The sequence below is a fragment of the Lynx canadensis genome, chromosome D4 (genome assembly GCF_007474595.2).
Source record: "Lynx canadensis isolate LIC74 chromosome D4, mLynCan4.pri.v2, whole genome shotgun sequence".
NCBI classification, from domain to species: Eukaryota; Metazoa; Chordata; class Mammalia; order Carnivora; family Felidae; genus Lynx; species Lynx canadensis.
Window position 1 is genome coordinate 17,955,061 of NC_044315.2, and position 22,809 is coordinate 17,977,869.

Here is a 22,809-nt window from a genome sequence, read left to right on the forward strand (position 1 = left end):
GGTTCTTATCCAAAGGCATGATGAGGGGCGCCTGGGTGGCGCAGTCGGTTGGGCGTCCGACTTCAGCCAGGTCATGATCTCGCGGTCCAGGAGTTCGAGCCCCGCGTCCGGCTCTGGGCTGATGGCTCAGAGCCTGGAGCCTGTTTCCGATTCTGTGTCTCCCTCTCTCTCTGCCCCTCCCCCGTTCATGCTCTGTCTCTCTCTGTCCCAAAAATAAATAAACGTTGAAAAAAAAAAAAATTAAAAAAAAAAAAAAACAACAAAGGCATGATGAGGCTATCTGTTGATTTTGCCACAGAATTTGTTAGGGTATCTGGGTACGTGACATTTCTAGAAGTTCCATTACTCCCCCCCCCCTTTTGTTTAGTGTTTTTTTTATTTTTGAGAGAGAGAGAGAGAGAGAGAGAGAGAGAGCACCAACGGGGTAAAGGCAGAGAAAGAGGGAGACAGAGGATCCAAAGCAGGCTCTGCACTGACAGCCGAGTCTGACAAGGGACTCGAACTCACAAACCATGAGATCATGACCCGAGCCAAAGTCGGATGCTTAACCGACTCGGCCACCCAGGGGCCCCTAGAAGTTCCATTACTCTTTAAAGTTCATTAGCCATGGGGTGCCTGGGTGGCTCAGTCACTTAAGTGTCCAACTCGTGGTTTCGGCTCAGGTCGTGATCTCACGGCCGGTGAGTTCGAGCCCCGTGTCAGGCTCTGTGCTGACAGCATGGAGCCTGCTTGAGATTCTCTCTCCCTGTCTCTCTCTGCCCCTCCCTGCTCATGCTCTCTCGAAAACAAACATTTAAATTAATTAATTAGTTAATAATTACTTCATGGACGTGTGTGCTCTTGGACCAGACACATGATGACCGTCTGATCTGCCTTCTTCCCTGGGCTTCTAGGCACGTATCTGTTGGCCCAGGCCTGTGTCTCCTCGTGTCCCGAAGGCACATGGCCCTCGGTGACGAGTGGCAGCTGCGAGAACTGTCCGGAGGACTGTGCCTCCTGCTCTGGAGCCAATCTTTGCGGAAAGTGCCGGACTCGGCCAGACTTCCCTCTCTTCCTCCATGAAGGCAGGTGCTACACCAGATGTCCTGAGTAAGTGTCCCTCTTCCTTTCACGTCCGGGTCTGGTTCATCCTCCTGTACCCGGAGGACAATCCCTTCTCGCACCAAAGAAGCCCTGTCCCGTGTTCTTGGTCACAGAGCCGCCGAAAGTGTCCCCTCGCGACTCTGACATGACTGTTGGCTGCAGCAGCCAAAACGTACAGAAGGCCAGATGCGTGCTTCGCCCTTGTGACTGCTACATACACACATTTTCACTCTTGCAAAAATACATTCTTTTTCCACCTTGTCTCTCGTTGCTTTTTTCCCATCACAAGAGTCAGACCGTGATGGGCTGTGAACACATGAATGAATCTCTTCTTCTGAAATGTTTATAGTAGGTGAGGTAGGAGGTCTACATCATAAATATAGAATAATACCTGGTTAATTATTTATTGATTCCTCATGGTTCCCTCGGTCCCCTGGTTTCTAACTCCTTCTCTCTTCCCATCAATGGCTCTACCTCCAGGATTTAACAGGGAAGTGGAAAACATCAAATGGAAAAGTATATCAGGAAACTTACAGTGACGAAAAACAGAAATCCTAGGTAGAATCCTAAGTAGAAGTGTCCATCCTGAGACAAAATGGGGTAGATTTTGTCACGTAACAAGGAGTTTAGAAATCCAGCGTTGGTTACGTGAGTGGCCAGCGCTTCGTTGAAAACCCACAACCTTTACATTTTGCTCTTGGATCAGGCTTAGCCTGTCCTCCCCGGAGCCCCTTCACATCTCATTAGCCAGAAGGCATCACTTGCATTTCCAAAACCGATCTCGGTCAAGAGGGATGGACACAGAAGGATCGGTTTAGGCTAAACACGGTTCACCCCTGAATACCCCCATAAAATCAGAACCCTGACAGCCAGGCAGACTGGAAAGAGGAAGGCACGAGAAAAGTTTGGGGACGTGACGGACAGAATCTGTTGTGAGGAATTCGAAATTTCATTTGCTCACTGATTCAAAAGAACTCGATGACAGATCCACAAGATCTATCTCAGTAGTAGAGAGAGAGAGAGCATTAGTATCTGTATCCACTCCTGAGAGAGCCTGGAGGTACAATCGTAAGTCACGGTACTCCAGGAGCTCCCAATCTAGCAGAGAAGCCAAACACATTCAACTCAATTCCGCCGATAAATATTTAGCACCTACTAGGTGTTGAGAATCGCTGTTGGAAGCTAAGGTATGAGCAACTGAAGGAAGTCTGAGCCTGCAAAAGGCTTACAATCCAGTAGGGGAGGTTTATATCAACGAGTGTCATCCTTCTCAGGGCCTAAATACACAAAAGGCGAAGACATTCCCAGGGAAAGGAAACCACGTAAAAACAGCTACTTGTCGAGTCTTGTGATGTCCCGACACCGTGCTAAGGGCTTCCAATGTATGACCTCACTAATCCTCGCAAGAATCTTCTTTTCTGCTGTTTCGAGAACGAGGTAGCATGCCAGGATCACACAGCTAATCCCTGGTATGGCGAGGATTTTACCCCAAATCTCTCTAGCACTTAAATGTATGTGCTTAGTCATCACACAATGCCACCTTCTCATCTAACTGGGGTTTCTTTTTTTCAAGAACAGCTTACATATAATTTAACACCACGCAATTCCTCCATGCCAAGCGTACAATTCAATGGCTTTTGGGATATTGCCGGAGTTGTGTAATCATCACCACGATCCATTTTAAAATACTTTCATCACCCCAAAAAAGAAACTCCGAATTTCCCCCATCCCTAAACAACCACTAATTTACCTTCTGTCTCAATAGATTTGCCTTTTCCTTGATATTTCACAAAAATAGAACCCTACAAAATGTGATCTTTCGGGCCGGTTTCCTTTACTTAGCGTATTTTCAAGGCTCCTCTCCAGCTGGGTATTTGAGAAGAGGCTTAAGAGTGAATAGCTCTTAAAGCATTTTGTCAGGCAGACAGTAGGGGAAGGGAAGGAAACCGTCAGAGTAAGAGAAGCCGGGGAGGGAAGGAAGGATGATGCAAGAGAGAGTCAGAAAACTCCCAGCCCAGCCGCTTCAACAACCACGCTCCAGCCTCAGCAAAGCTAGCCAAGACACGAGAGAAAAACGAAGGTGAAGCCCCGTAACCTACTTCTTCCCAAAGTCCATCACTGCCTCTTCGTTAACCTCTACCATGGTGGGACTCAACCGACTGCTGTTATCATCACCTTACTTATTTAATCATCCCCACCCTTTGCCAACTCCGTCTTGGATTCTTTGAACGTTACGGGAATTGATAATGCAGTAAAACGAAGAAGGAGGAGCAGCGTTTGGCCTCCCTCCAGTGAGCTGGTGGCTCAACGCTACCCCAAACCAGGATCGAGCTGCTCCTTGAAGCAATGGGACACCATGCAGATACACAGCAGCCAAGATATTCTGTATTTTTTGAGCGGTAGGGAAGCCACCGACATGGCCCAAAAGTCCTATAGACTACAGAATCATGGGCATGTGGCCTCTGCCTTGAGTAGGGTGGGTTCCTTCCAGTAGCCCCACCCCCCCATTCTTGTGTTTATAAAAAAAAAAAAAAACAGGGAAGATAAAGTCTGAGGAACGTATAATATCTAGCTTGGCTTGGTGGCTTTGTTGCTATTTCTGAGAAAACACCCTTATGGGTGCAATCCATCCTCCAACAGCAGTCAGACTTAGACCAGGACTACAACCTGCAGTGAAATGGCCGCCAAATATTCAGAATTACTTACAAGTCAACCGTAGTGGCCACAACTTTTTCAAATATGGTATATGCTCATGAAAGAGGAAAGCCTGAGTAGCAGCATACATCATTTACAGCGATTGTTTAAAAGGCGACCAAAAAAAACCAAGTGTACTCAATTTCACCAAATAGGAATGATTTGAAACTCTGATGGCAGGAAAACAATCTTCCGTCAAGCGCTGGCTGTCACTGTCTTAGGTGTCCATAGAAACCAGGTAAAGCTCCACAACCACACAGCTCTTGTGACATACATGTATCTGGGTCGAACAACCTCCATATAAAGTACTTTGAAATGAACAATGTAATACAAGTGGCCATTTCTTCTCCAAAGAGATATTCTTTTTCTTCTTAAATGAAAATAACAGGGAAGTAAAGCATTAACAAAAAAAAAAAAAAAAGTTTTGTAAAGGTGAGGAGAACATAGCAGGACCAAGTACTGGGCAGGTCTGTGGAGAGAAGGCTGCCTTTAGCAAAGGGGTTCTGCAGAAGAACCTTCCGGCTGATTCCCAACAAGTTCCCGAGATTTACGTATTTTTCAGTTAGCAGTTATCTTCAATAGTGTGTGTGTGTGTGTGTGTGTGTGTGTGCGCGCGCTTTCTTTTTACCATTTGAAGTGAATAAAATTTCATGCTAGTGAGGAATCACTAAACAAAATATTGAAAAAATAATATCCAATTAAAAAAATCTTTTTAATATTTATTTTTGAGAGAGAGGGAGAGTGAGCATGGGGGGGGGGGGGCAAAGAGAGAGGGGGACAGAGGATCCCAAGCAGGCTCTGTGCTGACAGCAGAGAGCCTGATGCGGGGCTCGGACTCACAAACTGTGAGATCATGACCTGAGCTGGAGTCAGATGCTTAATTGACCGAGCCACCCAAACAAATAGCATCCATCTGAATCTTTCTCATATCCCATCCCTTGGACGTTTTTCTGTTCCTCCTCATTCTTCCGTGTTTTAGACTCTTGTGATTATCTTGACGCAAACTTGACCCGACCTGCTTAACCAGTCGTGTTCAGTGTCCAGAAACAATTCTGTGGGGACCTTGGCCAGGCAGAACGCTGAAAATCCCCCAGAGGTCAAGTGATAGCACATGAACCAAAGCCTCCAACCTCTAAGCACAAGACTGGCTCCTTAGTCAGTCCCCCTCCTAAACTACAGAGTGTGGCTGGCCCCACCCTGAGTCATTCCTTTCTTCAAAGGATCAAATGTGGTCCGTTGGGTCTCAAGGAATGACAAAGACATTCACACCCCTTGGGAAATTCCAAGAGTTTAGAAGTTAGCTGGGGAGGAAAGCCAGGCTTCTCTTTGGGTGAGGCCAAAGCCCTCACTACGTACACAGAAACAACGAACCCATGAAACTCTCATTCAGGTAGAAGACGTGACATGCTTGAGAATGCACTCAATTTCCTTACCTTCAAATTTCTCAAATTCAGTCAAGCTCTTGTTGGGCATGTAACACATTTCTACCCACTCTCCTGCCAAATTCACTTTTAAGAGACTGACGTGGCTGGACACAGTTGCATTGGCTTTGACTCTTCCCCACTGTGGACCAAAACAGCTAAGATACTCGTGCATAAGGAAGCCTGGTCCTGGCTTTCATCTGGAGTCTATTCTTCCTCTTCTGCTAAACTGCTTCTCCTCCAATTTTTCTTTCTCGCAACCACATAAGGTACGTGACTTTTATTCACGCCTGTCCTGTTTTGTCCTGTTTCTTCCTGATACATTCAATACGTTTTTGCTTACTGAATAAATACCAAGGGAGAGCTGAAAGAACGATTAGATAGATGTAAAATGCCTTAATTAATTAAGACATCGAGTAAAGACGCCGGGCAGGATCCCTGATTGGTGTTCGGATTCAAACGTGACTCTAGGATATTGAGTAGTTGCTGCAATTTTTCACCCTTCCGTGGATCCGTGTCCTCTGCTTGTCAATCTGCAGCAGCTCCCACGGAGACAGAATGGACTTCCCTGACCCTTGACTTTGGCCGGGGTTGATTTAGCCAACGGGATGTTAGCAGAAGGCAAGCAGAGGCTTAAAACGGGTGTGCCTGGATGAACCTGCCCCCTCACGCTTCTGCTGTGACTAACAGAAGAATGTGCCCCACGAGGTCCTTGTGCCAGAGAGGACAAAGTGACGTGAAGACGACCTGGGCCTAGTGCGCACCTTGGAGCCAAGCCTCCTTCCCCAAAGCACATGCCTGAGCTCTTCTAGTACAGTGACACGAGCTTCTCTGAGCGTAAGCTCAGGCTAAATCTGGCTTCCCCACAGACGGACAAGGGATGAGCTCTGGGGTGTTTTGTTACGCGGCGATAACTAACGAAACGCAAATCACAGAAAACAACTGGAATAGGTACCTATGACATCGGAAGCCCACGTTCTCTATACTGGTTTATGATATCCCTGCTTCTGCAAGTTCCAGCTCTTGCCTTCAGCTTTTCTCGTCAAAGAAACGACCTCCAGTCCCCTCGTCTTCCAAATAGATTTGAAAAGGTTGAGGCTTTCAGATTTGCTGTGCTCACCGAGCAGTGAGAGATTTCTATGGCACGATAATTTCATCATGCAGATGTACAACGTATATACAGACATCAGGTTCCGCCTGGAAGAAAGCCAATCAGATAAACATACATTCCAATAACAGCGACTCCAAATACGTTTGCTGCTGTGTGCAAAGTCCGGACGTGTGTGTTTCACAGAAGCCCCCAGAGGTTGGCTGAGAGCAGCCAGAAGCCAAAGTGGTTCCAGTCTGACAGGGCCTTAAGCCTTGTGAGCCTTTTAAAAACAGTTGTTTAGGGGCGCCTGGGTGGCGCAGTCGGTTAAGCGTCCGACTTCAGCCAGGTCACGATCTCGCGGTCCGGGAGTTTGAGCCCCGCGTCGGGCTCTGGGCTGATGGCTCAGAGCCTGGAGCCTGTTTCCGATTCTGTGTCTCCCTCTCTCTCTGCCCCTCCCCCGTTCATGCTCTGTCTCTCTCTGTCCCAAAAATAAATAAACGTTGAAAAAAAAAATTAAAAAAAAAAAAAAAAAAACAACAGTTGTTTAACTTAACTATTAACATTGCATATTAAGGATCAAGGTAAGTAATCTCTTAAATTAAAATTCTTCATTAAAAAATGGATTGAATAAATACATTTTCTCCTCGAACATTAGACTCTGATTTCAAAAAAAAAAAAAAAAAGAAAAATGATGGGGCACCGGGGTGGCTAGGTCGGTTGAGCAACCCGACTTCGGCTCAGGTCACGATCAGTCACGATCTCAGTTTGTGAGTTCGAGCCCTGCGTTGGGCACGTTGCTGTCAGCACAGAGCCCACTGCATATTCTCTGTCTCCCTCTCTCCGTGGTGCTCCGCGGCTCGTGCTCTCTCTCAAAAATAAATGAACCTCTTAGATAAAGAAAATAAAGAAAAAAAAAATTAGGAAGTAAAATGGGGACATCAGAAGATGGCTAAACTATATACAAATGAACAAAAGTCGTTTCCAAACAAACCAAATTCGCAGGGATAGTACCTAGGACTTTCACTTGATCTTCCCACATTTGATCTCTGCCCGCACTCCCTCGGGAAGCTGACGGACTCATCCTGCCCGACGGCACGAGCAGCGCCTCTGGTTTGCTCAGTCCCAAACCCTCTGCCACCAGGCGTGGCTCACTTCCCTAGTGGGAAGGCTTCTCCAGTTGTGCTCTGTCCTCCCCACAGGGGCTTCTACGCAGAAGACAGCGCATGTAGGCGCTGCAGCGCCCCCTGCAGAACATGTGAAGGAAATGCCACCAGCTGCCGCTCTTGCCAAGGAGGCTTCGTCTTGGACCAGGGAGCATGCCGGGAAATCTGCCCCGAGAGGCACGTGGCCATGGACGGGGTGTGCAAGCCTTGCCCCAAGATGTGTCAGGACTGCATCCATGAGCAAACATGCAAAGGTACCGGGGGGCATCCCAGGGGAGGATGTGGCTCTCCCACGCCACCCACGCTGGGCACTGGGTGGGGGGAGGTCCGTGCGGAACCGAAGGAGCCAGTCTCCTTACCTTTACTGGAATAGATCTACCTCTGTGCACGTCACTGAGGACATCGAGAGTGAAACAAAGCCTTTCCATTATGGATTCTGCAAGTGAAGACAGACGAGAACCCCTTTTCTGCATGTATACTGAGCCCTGGGGGTGTGCCAAGCTATCCCAGGCGCTAGAGATACAGATAAGAACCCAAAGTTCCTGCCTCCTTGAGCTCAAAATCTTACAGGACAGACCGATACTAATGAAACACCGAGGTAGCCAGAGAATCGCAACTCTTAAAAAAGACGTGAAAGAAAAATTCAGGCAGCAGTTAAGACTCAGAAGAGCACTCTGGCTAGGAATTCTTTCTCTGGAATTATCTCCAGGAAAGGCTGTCTTGATTTCCTCTCCAGAGTAAGACTCATCTCACTGGCACGGTTCTATCGAAAGGATTCTCTTGGCGCGATTGAAAGCGTTTTCTTGGTTTCCCCCCAAATAAGAGAATGAGTCAAAATCAAAGAAACCCACAGTGCCCTCCTCACGCTGAGTAACCGCGTCTATTTCACTGATCTACCCTAGCAGTGAATAAAAAAATTAACTAACGCAAGAACTCCTTAACCACTTGGGGATCGAACAGAGTGCGAGGGGCTCAGTACAACTTTAAAAATCCGTTACAGCCTTCCGGGTTTTCAAACGATACTCCCAGCATCTCCGCCACCGCCGGTCTGCACCACAGCACTGAGATTTTCTGGAACCTCCAAGGGGCTGATCATTTCGGGCTGGAAACCCTGCACCTTCTCCTCAGGCCCCCCTATGTGGTCTTCTCTCCCAAAGTTTGGAGACGTGGGGGATGCGCCCTGGCAGGTGGGCTTGGGACGCACACAAGTTAACACCCAGGTCGGCGGAGTCAGTGTGGAAGGAATGAATCCCTCTCTCCTGTGCCCAGGGCTAACTTGCCGTTTCCTCCTCCCCCCCAGAGTGTATGCCTGAGTCCGTCCTGTACAAGGACATGTGCCATCAGTCCTGTCCCCGCGGCTACTACGCAGACAGACGCCAGTGTGTCCGCTGCCACGAAGACTGTCTGGAGTGTGATGGCCCCTCAGCGGATGACTGTGACCTCTGTGCTGAGTCATCCTCGGTTCTCTATGATGGACGCTGCTTGGAGGAGTGTCCGACAGGGACTTACTATGAGAAAGAGACCAAGGAGTGCAGAGGTAAAGACTTCCGGGGGCGTGGCCAAGCGCTGCACCCCGGGGCGCCTGATCAGCTGTGGGTTTCTGCTGAGGGCAGGTGCTGGGGTGTGCAGGGTTCGCCCCAGAGCCGTCACCCAAGCCGTTTCCCTCCTGCTCCAGAAAGCAGCTTTTGAATCGGCTCTAATTTATTATTTCTTTCTTTTAAGTGAATCGTTCACAAGCTTTGACCATGTTAACTCTTCTTAATAATAAATCAGGTTGACCCTCGTCACAACAGTGGCTCCGAACTGCTGATCAAAAAGAATTCTCGTGGGGCGCCTGGGTGGCTCGGTCGGTGAAGCGTCCGACTTCGGCTCAGGTCATGATCTCGCGGTCTGTGAGTTCGAGCCCCGCGTCGGGCTCTGTGCTGACAGCTCAGAGCCCGGAGCCTGTTTCAGATTCTGTGTCTCCCTCTCTCTCTGCCCCTCCCCTGCTCATGCTCTGTTTCTCTCTGTCCCAAAAATAAATAAACGTTAAAAAAAAAAAAAAATTCTCCTGTGAAGCTTCCCAGGGGAGATAAGGCTTTGAAAGTCACCCAAAATGGAAGCTTTTTTTCTTTTTAACGTTTATTTATTTTTGTGAGAGAGAGAGACAGAGAGAGAGAGAGCGGGGGGGGAGGGCACAGACAGGGAGACAGAGGATCCGAAGCAAGCAGGCTCTGTGCTGACAGCCGCGAGCCAGATGCAGGGCTCGAACTCACGAACTGAACTGTGAGATCATGACCTGAGCCGAAGTCAGATGCTTAACCGACTGAACTACTTGGGCACCTCATATGAGAGGGTTGTGTTTTGTTTTGTTTTGTTTTGTTTCTTAAAACTTGAAGCCACTGAAGGTTTACAGCAGCATAAGGAAAGCCGTAGAGAATTTTCTCCGCGCCTCTCGTCTCCCTCCTCGGTTCCTCCCTAAGATTTCCCTCCTTGACTCCTCCGCTTCAGCAGCTCCTTCCCTGGGACCACCTACTCGGCACTTTTAAGTAGAGATCTGCTATTGTTTGTGCCTCCTTATGTTTGAGCTGGGTATAAACTGTTTGCCTCAGAGCAGGATAAATAAAATAAATTGTCTGTTACTAGAATCCTCAAACAAATGAATCATTCCGGGTGAACTTTTCCAGAGTTCCAGGGTTCATTCCAGCTAGGCAGCCGGTCGGAACTTTGCCCCATGTTGCCACCAAGCAAACACTGGCCAGATAGGCAGGGGGGGTCCAACAACAGCCGGGGCTTGAGGGCGAGCGCCCGTGGCAGGAAAAACCCAGAACGTCCTCAGGCAAACGTTGTGCATGTCATGGGACAGGAAGATGGAGCTGGCTCCCGAAGTTTCTGCTCTGGCTCTGTGATCTGGGTATACTTTTTTGTGTGTTTGACGGAAGGCACCCTTTAGCGTCAACCTGAAAGAACACGGGCTCGGAAATGCGCAGAGGACGGGGCGGGAGCGAGCCTGGGGGTCCGTTTCCTCGACAGTTGAGCCACTCGGCCGAAGTTCTGAGGTGCCACCTTGCCTGTGCTCGGGCAGGAACAGAGGGTCAATTTCTGGCCCTTTTCTGTTCAACAACAAAGGTAATTTGCCACGGGGAAGACTTTACAGGCCTCACAGTACGTTTACATGATTTACCTGATTTAATTTTCTCATTGAGAAAGGCCCCTGGTTCCCATCCCCGGTTGCCCATTAGAATCGCGTGGGGAGCTTTAAAACAACAACAACAAAAACGAACAAAAAAACCCCACACAACCGTACAGATGCCTGGGCTCCCCTCAGGCCAGCTCAACTGTTGGGAACTTGAGGCCTCTACTTGCTAGGCCAGGGCACCCGCCACCAGCCCAAAAGCAGACTGAGGGAAGCTGGTACCGGGAGAAATAAAGATGCAGAGAAGCATCCGGAACCAAGCAAGATCTCCTCTAAGAAACACAAGGGCTTGGGATCCATTCGGATCGCCCAAATTATCCACTATGAGGTAGCACAGGCACCTCTAAGAATCCCATACCTCTCCCAAGGCACTGGGGCAGAAAGAGCTCTTAGTAAACTCCTGGGTTCAGCCCCTAATCCTGCCCTTTTCCAGCCTCAGTTTTCTGATCTAGAGAACACTAATGCTGTGTGTCTATGCATTCAGTGAGCCCTTATTGGGGGCCTGCTATGTGCCGTGCACTCCTCCGGGCCTGGGGAAAAGCGGGGGACGATTCAGGCAGATTCCTGGCCTCACGGAGCTTATGTTCCACTGGGGAAGACAGACTCTAAAGAAGGCAAAAGGAAAAATAAGTCAAGGGAGGGGATAGAATGGAGTCGCAATTGGAGAGAGGGAGCCTGAAGAGATCATGGACAAACAGAGGCAACAAACCACACATATATCTAGAAGAGACCTCTAGGCCGAGGGAACAGCAATTGCTAAAAACCCTGAGGGGGGAATGAATTGCTGTCATTTTGTTTGTCTAACAGGAATTTACTGAGAGCCTGTTGTATGCCAGGCCCTCTCATAGGTACTATGCATTCATCAGTGACTACAAAAGGGGCCTTTTTTTTTTTGGTCAACGGGTAATTGTAACACATCCCAACAATTGTTCCATTAGTGATACGCTCAAGGTGCTCTGGGAGGTCAGTGGGGGACCACAGAACAAGAGTTACGGTGGTGAATAGGCCGCACGCACATCATTACTTTATTGCTGTTTTGGTAATTTTGCAAGAAGGGGCTCTCTAGTTATTAGAGAGAACGCTCTACGCAGAGTCCCAAGGGCCGTACCCAACTCACGGCCCCCTGCCCTTGGCCCAGAGCCCTAGAAATCTCTAAAGGAACTGAGGAAGGAATGTGAACACACCCTCCAGGGGCGCCCTGGCCCTCTCTCACTGTGTCTCCTGCCCGCACCCCGCCCACAGAGTGTCATAAGTCTTGCCGGACCTGCTCGTCGCCTGGGACCTGCACCACCTGTCCGGAAGGCCTGGGGGTGGCCAGCCACGGACGCTGTGTGCCTCACAAGGAATGTGCCCCCGTTGAGTACTGGGATGAGGCTCTGGGATGCAAGCCCTGTCATGCTAAGTGTTTCCGCTGCACCGGGCCCGCAGAGGACCAGTGTCGCACCTGCCCGAGGGACAGCCTTCTTCTCAGTGAGTTGCTTTTCCTCCCGGTGCGGGCTCTCTCTCCCTCCATGGGGGAAACTGCCTTGCGCGATACCTGGGGCCCGGTCTATGGGTAGGGTCTTTCTAATTTTTCACTTTGTATTTGGAACATGTTCAAACCTATAGAAAAGGCAAAAGCGCAAAGAACGCCACACGGGTGCCCTTTACCCACTTGACCCGCTGCTAATCTTGCACCCCCTCTGCCCGATCGTGAGCGTGGTCTCAGTCTCTGTCAATGTGAATGCCACGATACATTTGTGTCCGACCACAGTACAGTTGTCAATGCACGTGAATTTAGCATCAAGACTATTTCATCGGTTTTCTAATTTTGGCAATCCCCCTGTAGACCAAGGTCCAGTCTCCAATCAGGTACTGCTTCTAGTTGCCATGAGTCTGAGGCCCCCCCCCCTTAACCTGAAACGTTGCCACAGACGTTTTTTTCTATATAATATTGGGATTTGAGAAGAATACAGCCCCTATCCCTCTGTTGACGTCTGTGTGAAGTTTCTCACGATGAGACAGAGATTATGCACTCTCAGGCCAGAATGCTTCACAGGAGACGTCGCGTCCTTCTGGAAACCCAGGATGTTCCCCTGCCCCTCATCAGTGAGGCGAACCACGGCCCTCTGTTCAAAGTGCTGTCCGATGTGTCCACTGCTTAGTTACTATTGTCCCTCGCAATTAATAAGCAGTCCGTGCAGGGACGCTTTACGAACATGCAGGCATTCACCCCCTCATCAAAATTTCCCCTTGAGTTTGCATCCGCTGATTAATACGTCTTCTTGAAGTATGGCACGGTCTGAGGATGGCCACCTCCAGCAGGTCATATTCGAAGGTTACGGCTAATGTGAAGCAATGCTCTCGGGTTCCCAGGGATCCCATGATTAAGCGTAACACGGGTATGGGAGAACAAAAATGAAACAAAGCTCACTCAGCTAAGAGAAGGAACAAGGGAGGGGCACAGGAGAGAGGGAAGAAGGAGAGGGATATTCTGAAGACCTGGAAGGTGTTAGCGTCTATCTGGACCCAGGAGACCTGAGAAGGACGGCATTGACCAGGACATTGTCCCCTTCGTCCAACATCCTCCCCCCCCACCATGGTTCACTCTGGGGAGCGCGTAGAGGAGGGCTGGGAGATGTGTGTCCTACTTGATACGACGACAGACTCTTTTCCTTCCTTGGCAGATACGACCTGCGTGCAGGACTGCCCAGAGGGCTACTACGCTGATGAGGACAGCCACCAGTGTGCGCCCTGCCACAGCTCTTGTAGGACATGTGAAGGGAGACGCAGCACACAGTGCCTCTCCTGCCAACCAAGCTCGTTCCAGCTGGAAAAGGAGTGCCTGCCCCAGTGCAGGGAAGGGTAAGGTGCTCGCTACACGTTTCCCTCATTTGATCCCAAAGCCACTCCAGATAGCACTACTGGCAAACCCCCTGTGCAGACATCGAAGCTAAGTTACAGAACACCAGACTGAAGTCTCAATGCTGGTAAGAAATGAAGACGAGAGTCCAACCAAGGTCTCATGGTCTCTAAAGGATTTCAGCTGGTTCGTAGTAATGGATGAGGACGTGGGAGAGGCGAGCGATCCAGTGAAATAACACGAGACGCCAATCATCAGGTCACGCTCACGTGCCAAACTTCGCTACTGATTTCGAGGTACAAGCCATCACAAGGCAGAGGCAAAATTCTTCCCCCAGAACAGTCTTAAGACCATAAATGTAGGTTCTTTCTCTTCTGCATTAGGATTTGTTCTGTTGGCGACATCAAAGTGATGTACGTGGCGCATTAATTTTACAAAGGGAACCATTTCAGTTACATATCCCCATTTATACCCTACCAATGCTCCAACCTACCACGGCCCCATAAATCCATTATTTGCAGGTTTAGTTCCCATAAGCAATGTAGGGACACTGCTACGTTCTCCTAAAAGCCCCTTGCATATGAGAACTCTATTATTTTTTGCTAGGAAAATCTTTGAGTGTATTTATCAGAGGATCGGGTTACCACCTTATTTGAAAGATTTGACCGGGGCATCCCTCCCCGCCCCCAACCCAGGAATCACCAATAAAGAGAAAGATTGATTACGGGCCTGTTGCTGATTCTTCCTTCCCAACCGGTAACCGAAGGCACCGAGAGTTTCCGGACCCAAAATGAAAGCCTGTAACCTCAGACTTTCCCAAATGCTTCTGCCCAGATTGGACATCACTTTTCTTTTCTTCAGTTTCTATAGCAGCTACTGCCTGCATTACTCATTGTAGTCCTTATACACTGCCCTGTGTTTTGATTTATCTCGTCCATTCGCTCATTCATTCATTCGACACATGTTTAATAAAGAACACCTTGGAGGTGTGAGTAATGCGAAGATGTTGACCTTCAAGAATTTATGCTTCTTTTATATTTCTTACCAAGAAAATTACGAGCGCCTGGAAAAAAAACCAGCCTCTTATTTTTTCGCACATATTGCTACAATACTCAGCACAAAGTCACACACGTTAGCGGCCCTCACAAACACCAGCCATATAGATCAAGGAAGAAAGGGCCCTACCGAACAAGAGAGGCGATGGGGCCACCTGGCTTAGCCTTTGATCTTCATTCCACAAGGTGCCTGAAAAGATCGGAAAGGAATCACCATCTTCCTCAAATCGAGTCATTAAATACTCCTATACGCAAGAGGGTGTAATCTTGTGATCTCAACTGATTGTAGACCATGGAGTTAAGAAGACAGATGTTCCATTGTAAAGTTACCCACGGAGAGGAGACACACAGGTTGCCATAAATCTCTTTAATGGGGAACAAATGGGATATTAATGAGGTATAAGTGGAGATATTTAACGGAGATTGTCCCTTTTTGTAAAATCAGTGTCCCACATACATTACATCTGAGATGTGTTAAACCTCTTTGCCTTGGAAAGGCAGGTATATGATCTTCTGAACCCTTTACCAACACATATAGTTATGTTAGTGTTTAACCTCGGAGCAGGTTTTTCAAGGCTCCCATTGTTTGTATTTATGCACAAAATCCTCTTCCGGGCATTGAGGATCTGGGCATCTCATAGCCACCTCGTGCAAAAGTCATCAAAGTAAGCAGTGGTATCGTACTCTTCTTTTAATCGTATCTAGTAACCACCCCCCCCCCACCATCTTTCACTCTTTGATAATTTTTTAAATTTTTTTAATGCTTATTTATTTTTGAGACAGAGACAGAGCGTGAACAGGGGAGGGGCAGAGAGAGAGAGAGGGAGACAGAATCTGAAACAGGCTCCAGGCTCCGAGCCGTCAGCACAGAGCCCGATGCGTGGCTCGAACCCACAAACTGTGAGATCATGACCTGAGCTGAAGTCGGATGCTTAACCGACTGAGCCACTCAGGCACTCCTCTTTGATAATTTTTAAAAACTACTAGGTATTAAGCTTTCTTCCCCACAGTTCTTATTGATGCTTTTCATCTTAAAAACCCATCACGTTAGTAAAACACATTCATGCTGCTTTAGAGTTTGCGAAGTATTTCTACTCAGAATGTATTTTTATATGATGATTTAGTTCTCCACTAATCCTATGAGATTGATATTATTCTCTCCGTATTAAAAATGAGGAAACTGGGGCGCCTGGGTGGCGCAGTCGGTTAAGCGTCCGACTTCAGCCAGGTCACGATCTCGCGGTCTGTGAGTTCGAGCCCCGCGTCGGGCTCTGGGCTGATGGCTCAGAGCCTGGAGCCTGTTTCCGATTCTGTGTCTCCCTCTCTCTCTGCCCCTCCCCCGTTCATGCTCTGTCTCTCTCTGTCCCAAAAATAAATAAACGTTGGAAAAAAAAAAAATTAAAAAAAAAATGAGGAAACTGAGGCTCAAAGAGGTTACGTGACTTGCCCAAAGTCGCAAAGCTTCTAAAACACAGTGGAGCCAAGACTAGAAATCAGATCTTCTGACTTCAGCCTGTATATTCTCTGGGTGGGCAAGTGCAGATTTCTACCTTGCCCTGTGGCTCTCTCTTTTGAGCCTCCTGTGGGCTTTATCAACCCTTCACTTCATGACTGAAGTTTCCCCTTGTGTTCCTCTCATGACCCTGTCTCTCTCATACCCCAGTCCTACTGATTGACTCGGTGGTAATTGTTCCTCGCCCACCCGTGGAAGGTAAAACAAGGCTTGACCGCTGAGGTACAGGTGCATTCACTCAGGTCAGTGACAGGTGGCTTAGTAAGGCAGACTCAGCCATGGCCTTAGTTTCCAACAAGTTAGTGGAACTGAAAGAAACTTTAAGGAACTTAATGTGGCAGATAGTTTCACGCCAGAGAAGCCAAGGGCAGACCTTCCAGTTTCTAGGATAGTTTCAGTGTGCCAATGTCCAGGGATGCCAAGGAGGGTCAGATGAGCTCTAGAAGTTCATCTTTGTCCACGATTTCTTTCCTCTCGTCTATCTTACTTGAAATATTCTTATTTACTTTGCGCTGCTTTGCTATAGCAGTATTTACCAGGCAGGTTGAAATCACATTACCCCACTTCGCTGTTTGACATTGAGCCAAGTGGTCTAAATTCTCTGAGCCTCAGTTTTTACATACATAAAATAGGGACAATAATACCTAAATCGTAAGGTTTGCTTTGAGGTTTAACACACAATTCATAATTATCACTAACACGCATTATTTATAATGTGCCAGGCACTGTTGTAACTATTTCCTCAGTAATAACTTATTTAATTTTAGCTGCTAACATTAAGCCCCATATGACGACCTGAGACAGAGACGTTGTGTGAATTGGCCACAGTCGCACAGCTCATGCCTGGAACAGCTTGGCTTTGACCCCATGCAGTCTTGTTCCAAAAGGCAAGCTCCTGACTGTCACGCTCCAGTGTCTCAGTTCTAGGTTCAATAAAGGGAACTAATGTTTACGAAGTCCCTAGCGTACGATCGGGTACGCAGTAAAAAGTTAACCAACAGGGATTATTGTTACGTCAGCCTCCAAAAATCTTTCCGACGAGGTTACACCTGTTATTGTGTAAACATTAGCATCACGCACATCATCTCCCAGGTCAAGATTATTTTTTTTAATTGAGGCGCCAGAAGAATCACTCAGAGGTACATTTAGAACATCCTCCATAACCGGATCCCATTCTACAAAACCTGACACCTGAATGTTCAAGTGGAGAAGCATATAGGTATAAGGAAGTGAACAATTATCATAACTCTGCAACATACGATAAGTCCTAGGTCCTTTCGTATGTGTTACCTAATTTAGTACTCACAAATAGCAAGGAAGGGATTGCAGTGCCCAATTTAAAGATAAGAAAACAGAGAATCATTAGGTTTGTTAGTATCATTACAGGCATACCTTCGAGATACTGCAGTTCACTCCCAGACCACTGCAGTAAGGTGACTATCACAACAGAGCAAGTCAAATGAATGTTTCGGTTTCCAAGTGCATATAAAAGTTGGGTTTACACTATACTGTAGTCCATGAAGCGTGCAAGAGCATAACGTCTAAAAGAGCGATGTACGCACCTAAACTGAAAAATACTTTAGTGCTAAAAAATGGTAGCCATCATCTGAGCTTTCAGTGAGCCACTGTCACCGAGCACAGATCACCGTAACACGTAGGATAATGAGAAGATTTGAAATATTGCGAGAATTACCAAATCGTGACAGAGGCACGGGGTGAGCAAATGGCATTGGAAAAAATGGTGCCAAGAGACTTGCTCAACGCAGGGTTGCCACAAACCTCGAGTTGGTAAGAGGCACAATGCTTGCAAAGCGCGTAAAGCGAAGCGTGGTAAGAGGAGGGGTGCCCTGTGGTAATGTATCTACTGAGTACGGTTAGCGAGTGGAGCCTAAAGTCCCCCCAACTCGGAAACAATCACCGTCTGGCTAACCTCGATTTTCCCGCCACACCCAACCCAAGAGCAAAGCCTGGGATTCAGTCTTCGCTTCCGCACTTGGTTTCAGATATTACGCAGAAGCCGCCACCGGACGGTGTGAGAGGTGCAGCAAGAGCTGCAAGGCGTGCCGGGGCCCGCGGCCCACCGACTGCCTATCTTGCGATACGTTTTTCTTCCTGCTCCGCTCCAAGGGAGAGTGTCATCGCACCTGCCCAGAGCATTACTACACGGATCAAGACACACGGACGTGTGAGAGATGCCACCCAACTTGCAGCAAATGCAGAGGTGAGGGTGTACCTGTCACTTTGCATGTGTGGAGGGAAAAATGAGAAGGCCTCCTTTGTGCTTGGTCCCTGTTTTGTGTTGTCTTGTTAGTTTTATTTGGAGAGAAAGAGGGGGAGGGAGAGAAAGAGGGGGAGGGAGAGAAAGAGCATGCTGGGGAGGGGCAGAGAGGGAGAGAGAAATTCCCAAGCAGGCTCCACGCTGACAGCGCACAGCCCGACACGGGGCTCGATCCCACGATCCTGAGATGACATCAAGGGTCAGATGCTTAACCGACAGAGCCACCCAAGTGCTCCATTAGCCCTCTCTTTTTTCACCACCTTTGGAGGTTCCTCTCTCTTACCAATCCAGCCAAAACTCTCCAGCACCCTCCGTTCAGCATCAGCACCCTCCGTTCTCACTCAGCTTCTGCATCTGCCCTGCCCAGGCTGCCCTGCGTTACATTTCTGCCTCTGCAGACCCTCCCAACCTTCCAGGCCCAGATACAGGCATCATCTCCCCCTGGAGGTGTTTCCCACCTGCGCTGTCCTCCTCCTCTACTTGTTGAACTTGGAATCTGGGTAGGGCATTTTATTTCTATTACTTCAACAACTACTTAAGATGTCTGCCTCCAGCTCTCCCAAATTCCATTGTTACTTTCCTGATACCTACTTCTCTGTCCAAGAGAACCCTAAAATCAACATGTCCCAGAGTAAACCCAACCTGGGCTTCCTCCGATAGTCATGCTGTTAATAGACCCGCTGTCCAACCACCTATCCAGGTTTGATATCTTAACGTTATCCTTCTCTTGCCTCTTGCCCAACCCACCTACCCTCCAACAAAGGTGAACTTCAAGGTCTGCTGATTTTCTCTCCTAAGCATTTTTTTTCAACGTTTTTTATTTATTTTTGGGACAGAGAGAGACAGAGCATGAACGGGGGAGGGGCAGAGAGACAGGGAGACACAGAATCGGAAACAGGCTCCAGGCTCCGAGCCATCAGCCCAGAGCCCGACGCGGGGCTCGAACTCACGGACCGCGAGATCGTGACCTGGCTGAAGTCGGAGGCTCAACCGACTGCGCCACCCAGGCGCCCCAGCATTTTTTTTTTTTTAACTCAGATCTCTTTCTCCATTTTTACTATCCTTGTTCTCCATTTTCAGCATGTCTCAGCCAACTTTCTGAAGTACCAGCATGTGAGCTCGACTCCGGTCTTGCCACCCCCCTTCCCCAACTCATCCTGTATAGTAATGCCAAAGCAATAAAAAATTCACATCTGCTGGGCACTGAAAGACAATCAGGATGAATTATTCTCAATATTTAAGAAATGCCTCCAACAATGTGTTAGTTGTTAAAACTTATCAGATTAATATTGACAGTTGGGAAGGTACATTTCTGCTATCCTTTTCAAAAGTATTTTGGTTAATTAGTTTGGCCCCTTCTCTATATAAATTTTATACTCAGTCACATTTCATTAAAAAAAAATCCCTTGGGTATTAATTGATATAGCACTGAATTTATTTGGGGAGAAAAATCCATCTTTATGATGCTGGGTCATCACATTGATGAACATGGTATATCTCTGCAATCTATGCATTTACTTTTTGTCTTTCAATAAACTTCCAATAAATGTGGGTTTTTTTTTTTGTTTTACTTCTTAAAAGGTAATTAAATTCTTTCCCCAGTCAGTCCTTTCAGCTTATGATCTCACCTCTCCTTCCAGGTAGTCTAGAACCCAGAACCACCTAGAACTACTCAGCAGCCAGCAAACATGTCACGCTCTTTCATGCTTCTGTGTCTTTTGTCCATGTGTTTCCTCTTCCTGGAAAACAACCCTGTAGGAAACACTCAACTTACAAGGAAACTTACAAGACCCAGCTTGAACGTCATCTCCTCTGAGAGGGAGGCTTGTCTTAGTCCTCCCAGAAATGTTCTTCCTTCTTGATTCTGTAATATGTCCTTTATCATAGCCTTTTTTACATTACATTTTAATTAAACATGTCCATCTCTCCTACTAATTGTGAGACCATCAGGGCTCAGATTCTACCACCGTTATTTCATATACCCTATTCTAGTCTAGACTGTACAGATAGTAAGTGCTCATTCAGTGTTTGCTGAATGAATGAATGAATGAACAGAAAACAAATCCTAAAGTCTTTTTGCAAATTGGAGAATTTTCAATTATGACATCTTCAAATGTTGCTTCTCCACCCTTTCCTCTAATCTCTTTTCCTGGAATTCCTTAGTTAATGTCACTCAGGGTGTCCCGACCTCTAGGTCTCTTACCTGCTGTGTTATATTTTTATTTCTTTGACTCTCTATGCTTCATACTAGGTTGACTCTTCAGAGCTTTAGTCCTTGTCTCTAATTTGTTCTCTGTGTTTAATCTAAAGTCCAGCCCATCTATTATTGTAGTTCTTTTTTAATTTAAATGACTTACTTTTAAAATTTTTTAATTATTTGTTCTTTATATCCATCTCTTTTGTTTCATATCTCAAAAGTTTATTAGAGTAGAAGAATAGAAAGGAAGAATAGTAGGAAAGCTCTCTTTACAGAAAGGAGACGTTCAAAAGTGAATGCCCTCCTTAGTATTTCTTTATGGATATTAGGTCTTCATTTATTTGTTAATATCCTCAATCTACTGAGTTTTAAAGCCCTGTCAAACTTCCCTATAAAACTGGTATTATCTGGGGGCACCTGGCTGGCTCAGTCAGTTGAGTGTCCAACTCTTGATTTCAGCCCAGGTCATGATCTCACAGTTCATGAGTTCTAGCCACACCCTGGACTCTGCATTGACAACACAGAGTCTGTTTGGGATTCTCTCTCTCCCTTTTTCCACCCCTCCCCTGTCCTTTCTCTCCAAATAAATAAATATTTTTTAAAAAGATTCTCTCTCTCTCTCTGCCCCTCTCTCCCACTGGCTCTCTCTCTAAGGGGGGGAAAAAGACTAAAAGAAAAAAATGACTCTCCACTGATTTTAAAATAGAATCGTAACTAGCAACTTCGCATATGAGGTCTTCACCCTGGAACTCACATCCCTCACCACCTCGTCCACCACGCTCTAAATCCAGGCGTAATCGGTTACTGGAAACCAGAGCCAACCTCGCCTTTCCTCTTTCTAGAATACTTTCTCCAGCCTGCTTTACCCAGCTCCTCTTTCTAATGCATGACAGTCAGTATTTCCTCTACAAAGCCTTCCTGAATCTATTCTGTGTACCTTTCATCCTCTGCACTCATTCATCTATTTATTTATTCAACAAACAATTATCCTGCAGTATTCAGGCGGTGTCCATATAACTGTGAACAAGGCAGCCCAGAGGGCATATTTTATACTCTTTACTTATTATTTCTCCCTCTCTCTCTCTCTCTCTCTCTGACTGAGGTCTCACTCACCTTTGTATCTCTAGCACTGAGCACAGTCACAGGGGCAGGCAGTGACGGTGGCTCCAAGGGCACCTCCAACAAAGGTGATGGCTCCGGGCAGGGTGGCCATGCCAGCCGGGGTAAGGCAACGGCTACCACAGTCCATGACACGTCCGGGACAGTGGAGCTCTGGCCTTTGTAGGCCCTGTCTCAAGCCCATCATGAAGGTGACCATCAGCATGGCCCATCACTGCTGAGGTGGCCGGGGAGGACCATTTCCAGCTGGGAGGTGCTGGAAAGGCTTAAGGCCATGGTGCACAATCGCCGCTTCTCCACCCTGCAGATTTCCTAGGGCACCATGGACTTCATCCTCTCAGATGGCCAGGTGGGCAAGAATCTGGTCAAGTTTTTTTATTTGGTTTTTAAATTTTTTTTCACGTTTATTTTTGAGAGAAAGAGAGACAGCGTGTTAGCGGGCAGAGAGAGAGGGAGACACAGAAATCAAAGCAGGCTCCAGGCTCTGAGCTGTCAGCAGAGGGGCCCCATGTGGGGCCGGAACCCACAAACCAGGAGATCATGACCTGAGCCGAAGCCAAATGCCCAACTGAGCCACCCAGGCGCCCCAAGAATCCGATCGCGTTTTAACTGGCCTGCCTCCACCGCAAGGTCCTTCAGCTCCCCTGAAGTCCTCAAGACGCATGCCACCAAGTTCAAGACCAATTTCCCTACACACTGGGACTAGGACTCTTTCTTCCATGACACAAAGGACGGGAATGAAATGCTGCCCAGGGAGCCGCCAGGAGGAGGAGGAGGAACGCCACGAGGAGGTTCGTGGTCAAGGTGCTTTGAGACAAGTGTGGGGACATATGGAACGTGGGCATCCCCATGCTGGACCCCCAACGGGAGGAGACGACAGGCCGGAACTTACACACCTTCAGTTTCGGGGACCCATGAACTTCCAGGCGAACGTCGCATACCGCGAGGACCCACCTGGCACGGCATCCAAGTCCCGAGCGCCACGCGCCGCTGCAGCTCACGGGGAAAGGCCAGGACCGCAAGGCCACCGCCTGCAACATAAGGCTTCTTCCGACTCCAAACACCTGGGCGATGCCTCACGGAAGAAACAGCAGCTCAAGAGGCAGAAACTCCAGGAGCTAAAACAGGAGAGATCAAAGCGCCTAGAGAAAAGAGGCAGAGAACAGGGCAAAGGAAAGA

The 22,809-nt window shown here is 47.8% G+C and overlaps 1 protein-coding gene across 1 annotated transcript in view; it reads left to right on the forward strand.

The window, feature by feature from the left end:
* PCSK5 (proprotein convertase subtilisin/kexin type 5) overlaps positions 1 to 22,809 on the forward strand; it is a 456,194-nt gene that overhangs the window by 419,442 nt on the left and 13,943 nt on the right. The window contains 6 exon segments of the mRNA XM_032595566.1: positions 894 to 1,089; positions 7,488 to 7,705; positions 8,752 to 8,988; positions 11,869 to 12,096; positions 13,293 to 13,470; positions 18,040 to 18,257. Of these exon segments, the coding sequence (XP_032451457.1) occupies positions 894 to 1,089; positions 7,488 to 7,705; positions 8,752 to 8,988; positions 11,869 to 12,096; positions 13,293 to 13,470; positions 18,040 to 18,257 (1,275 nt within the window).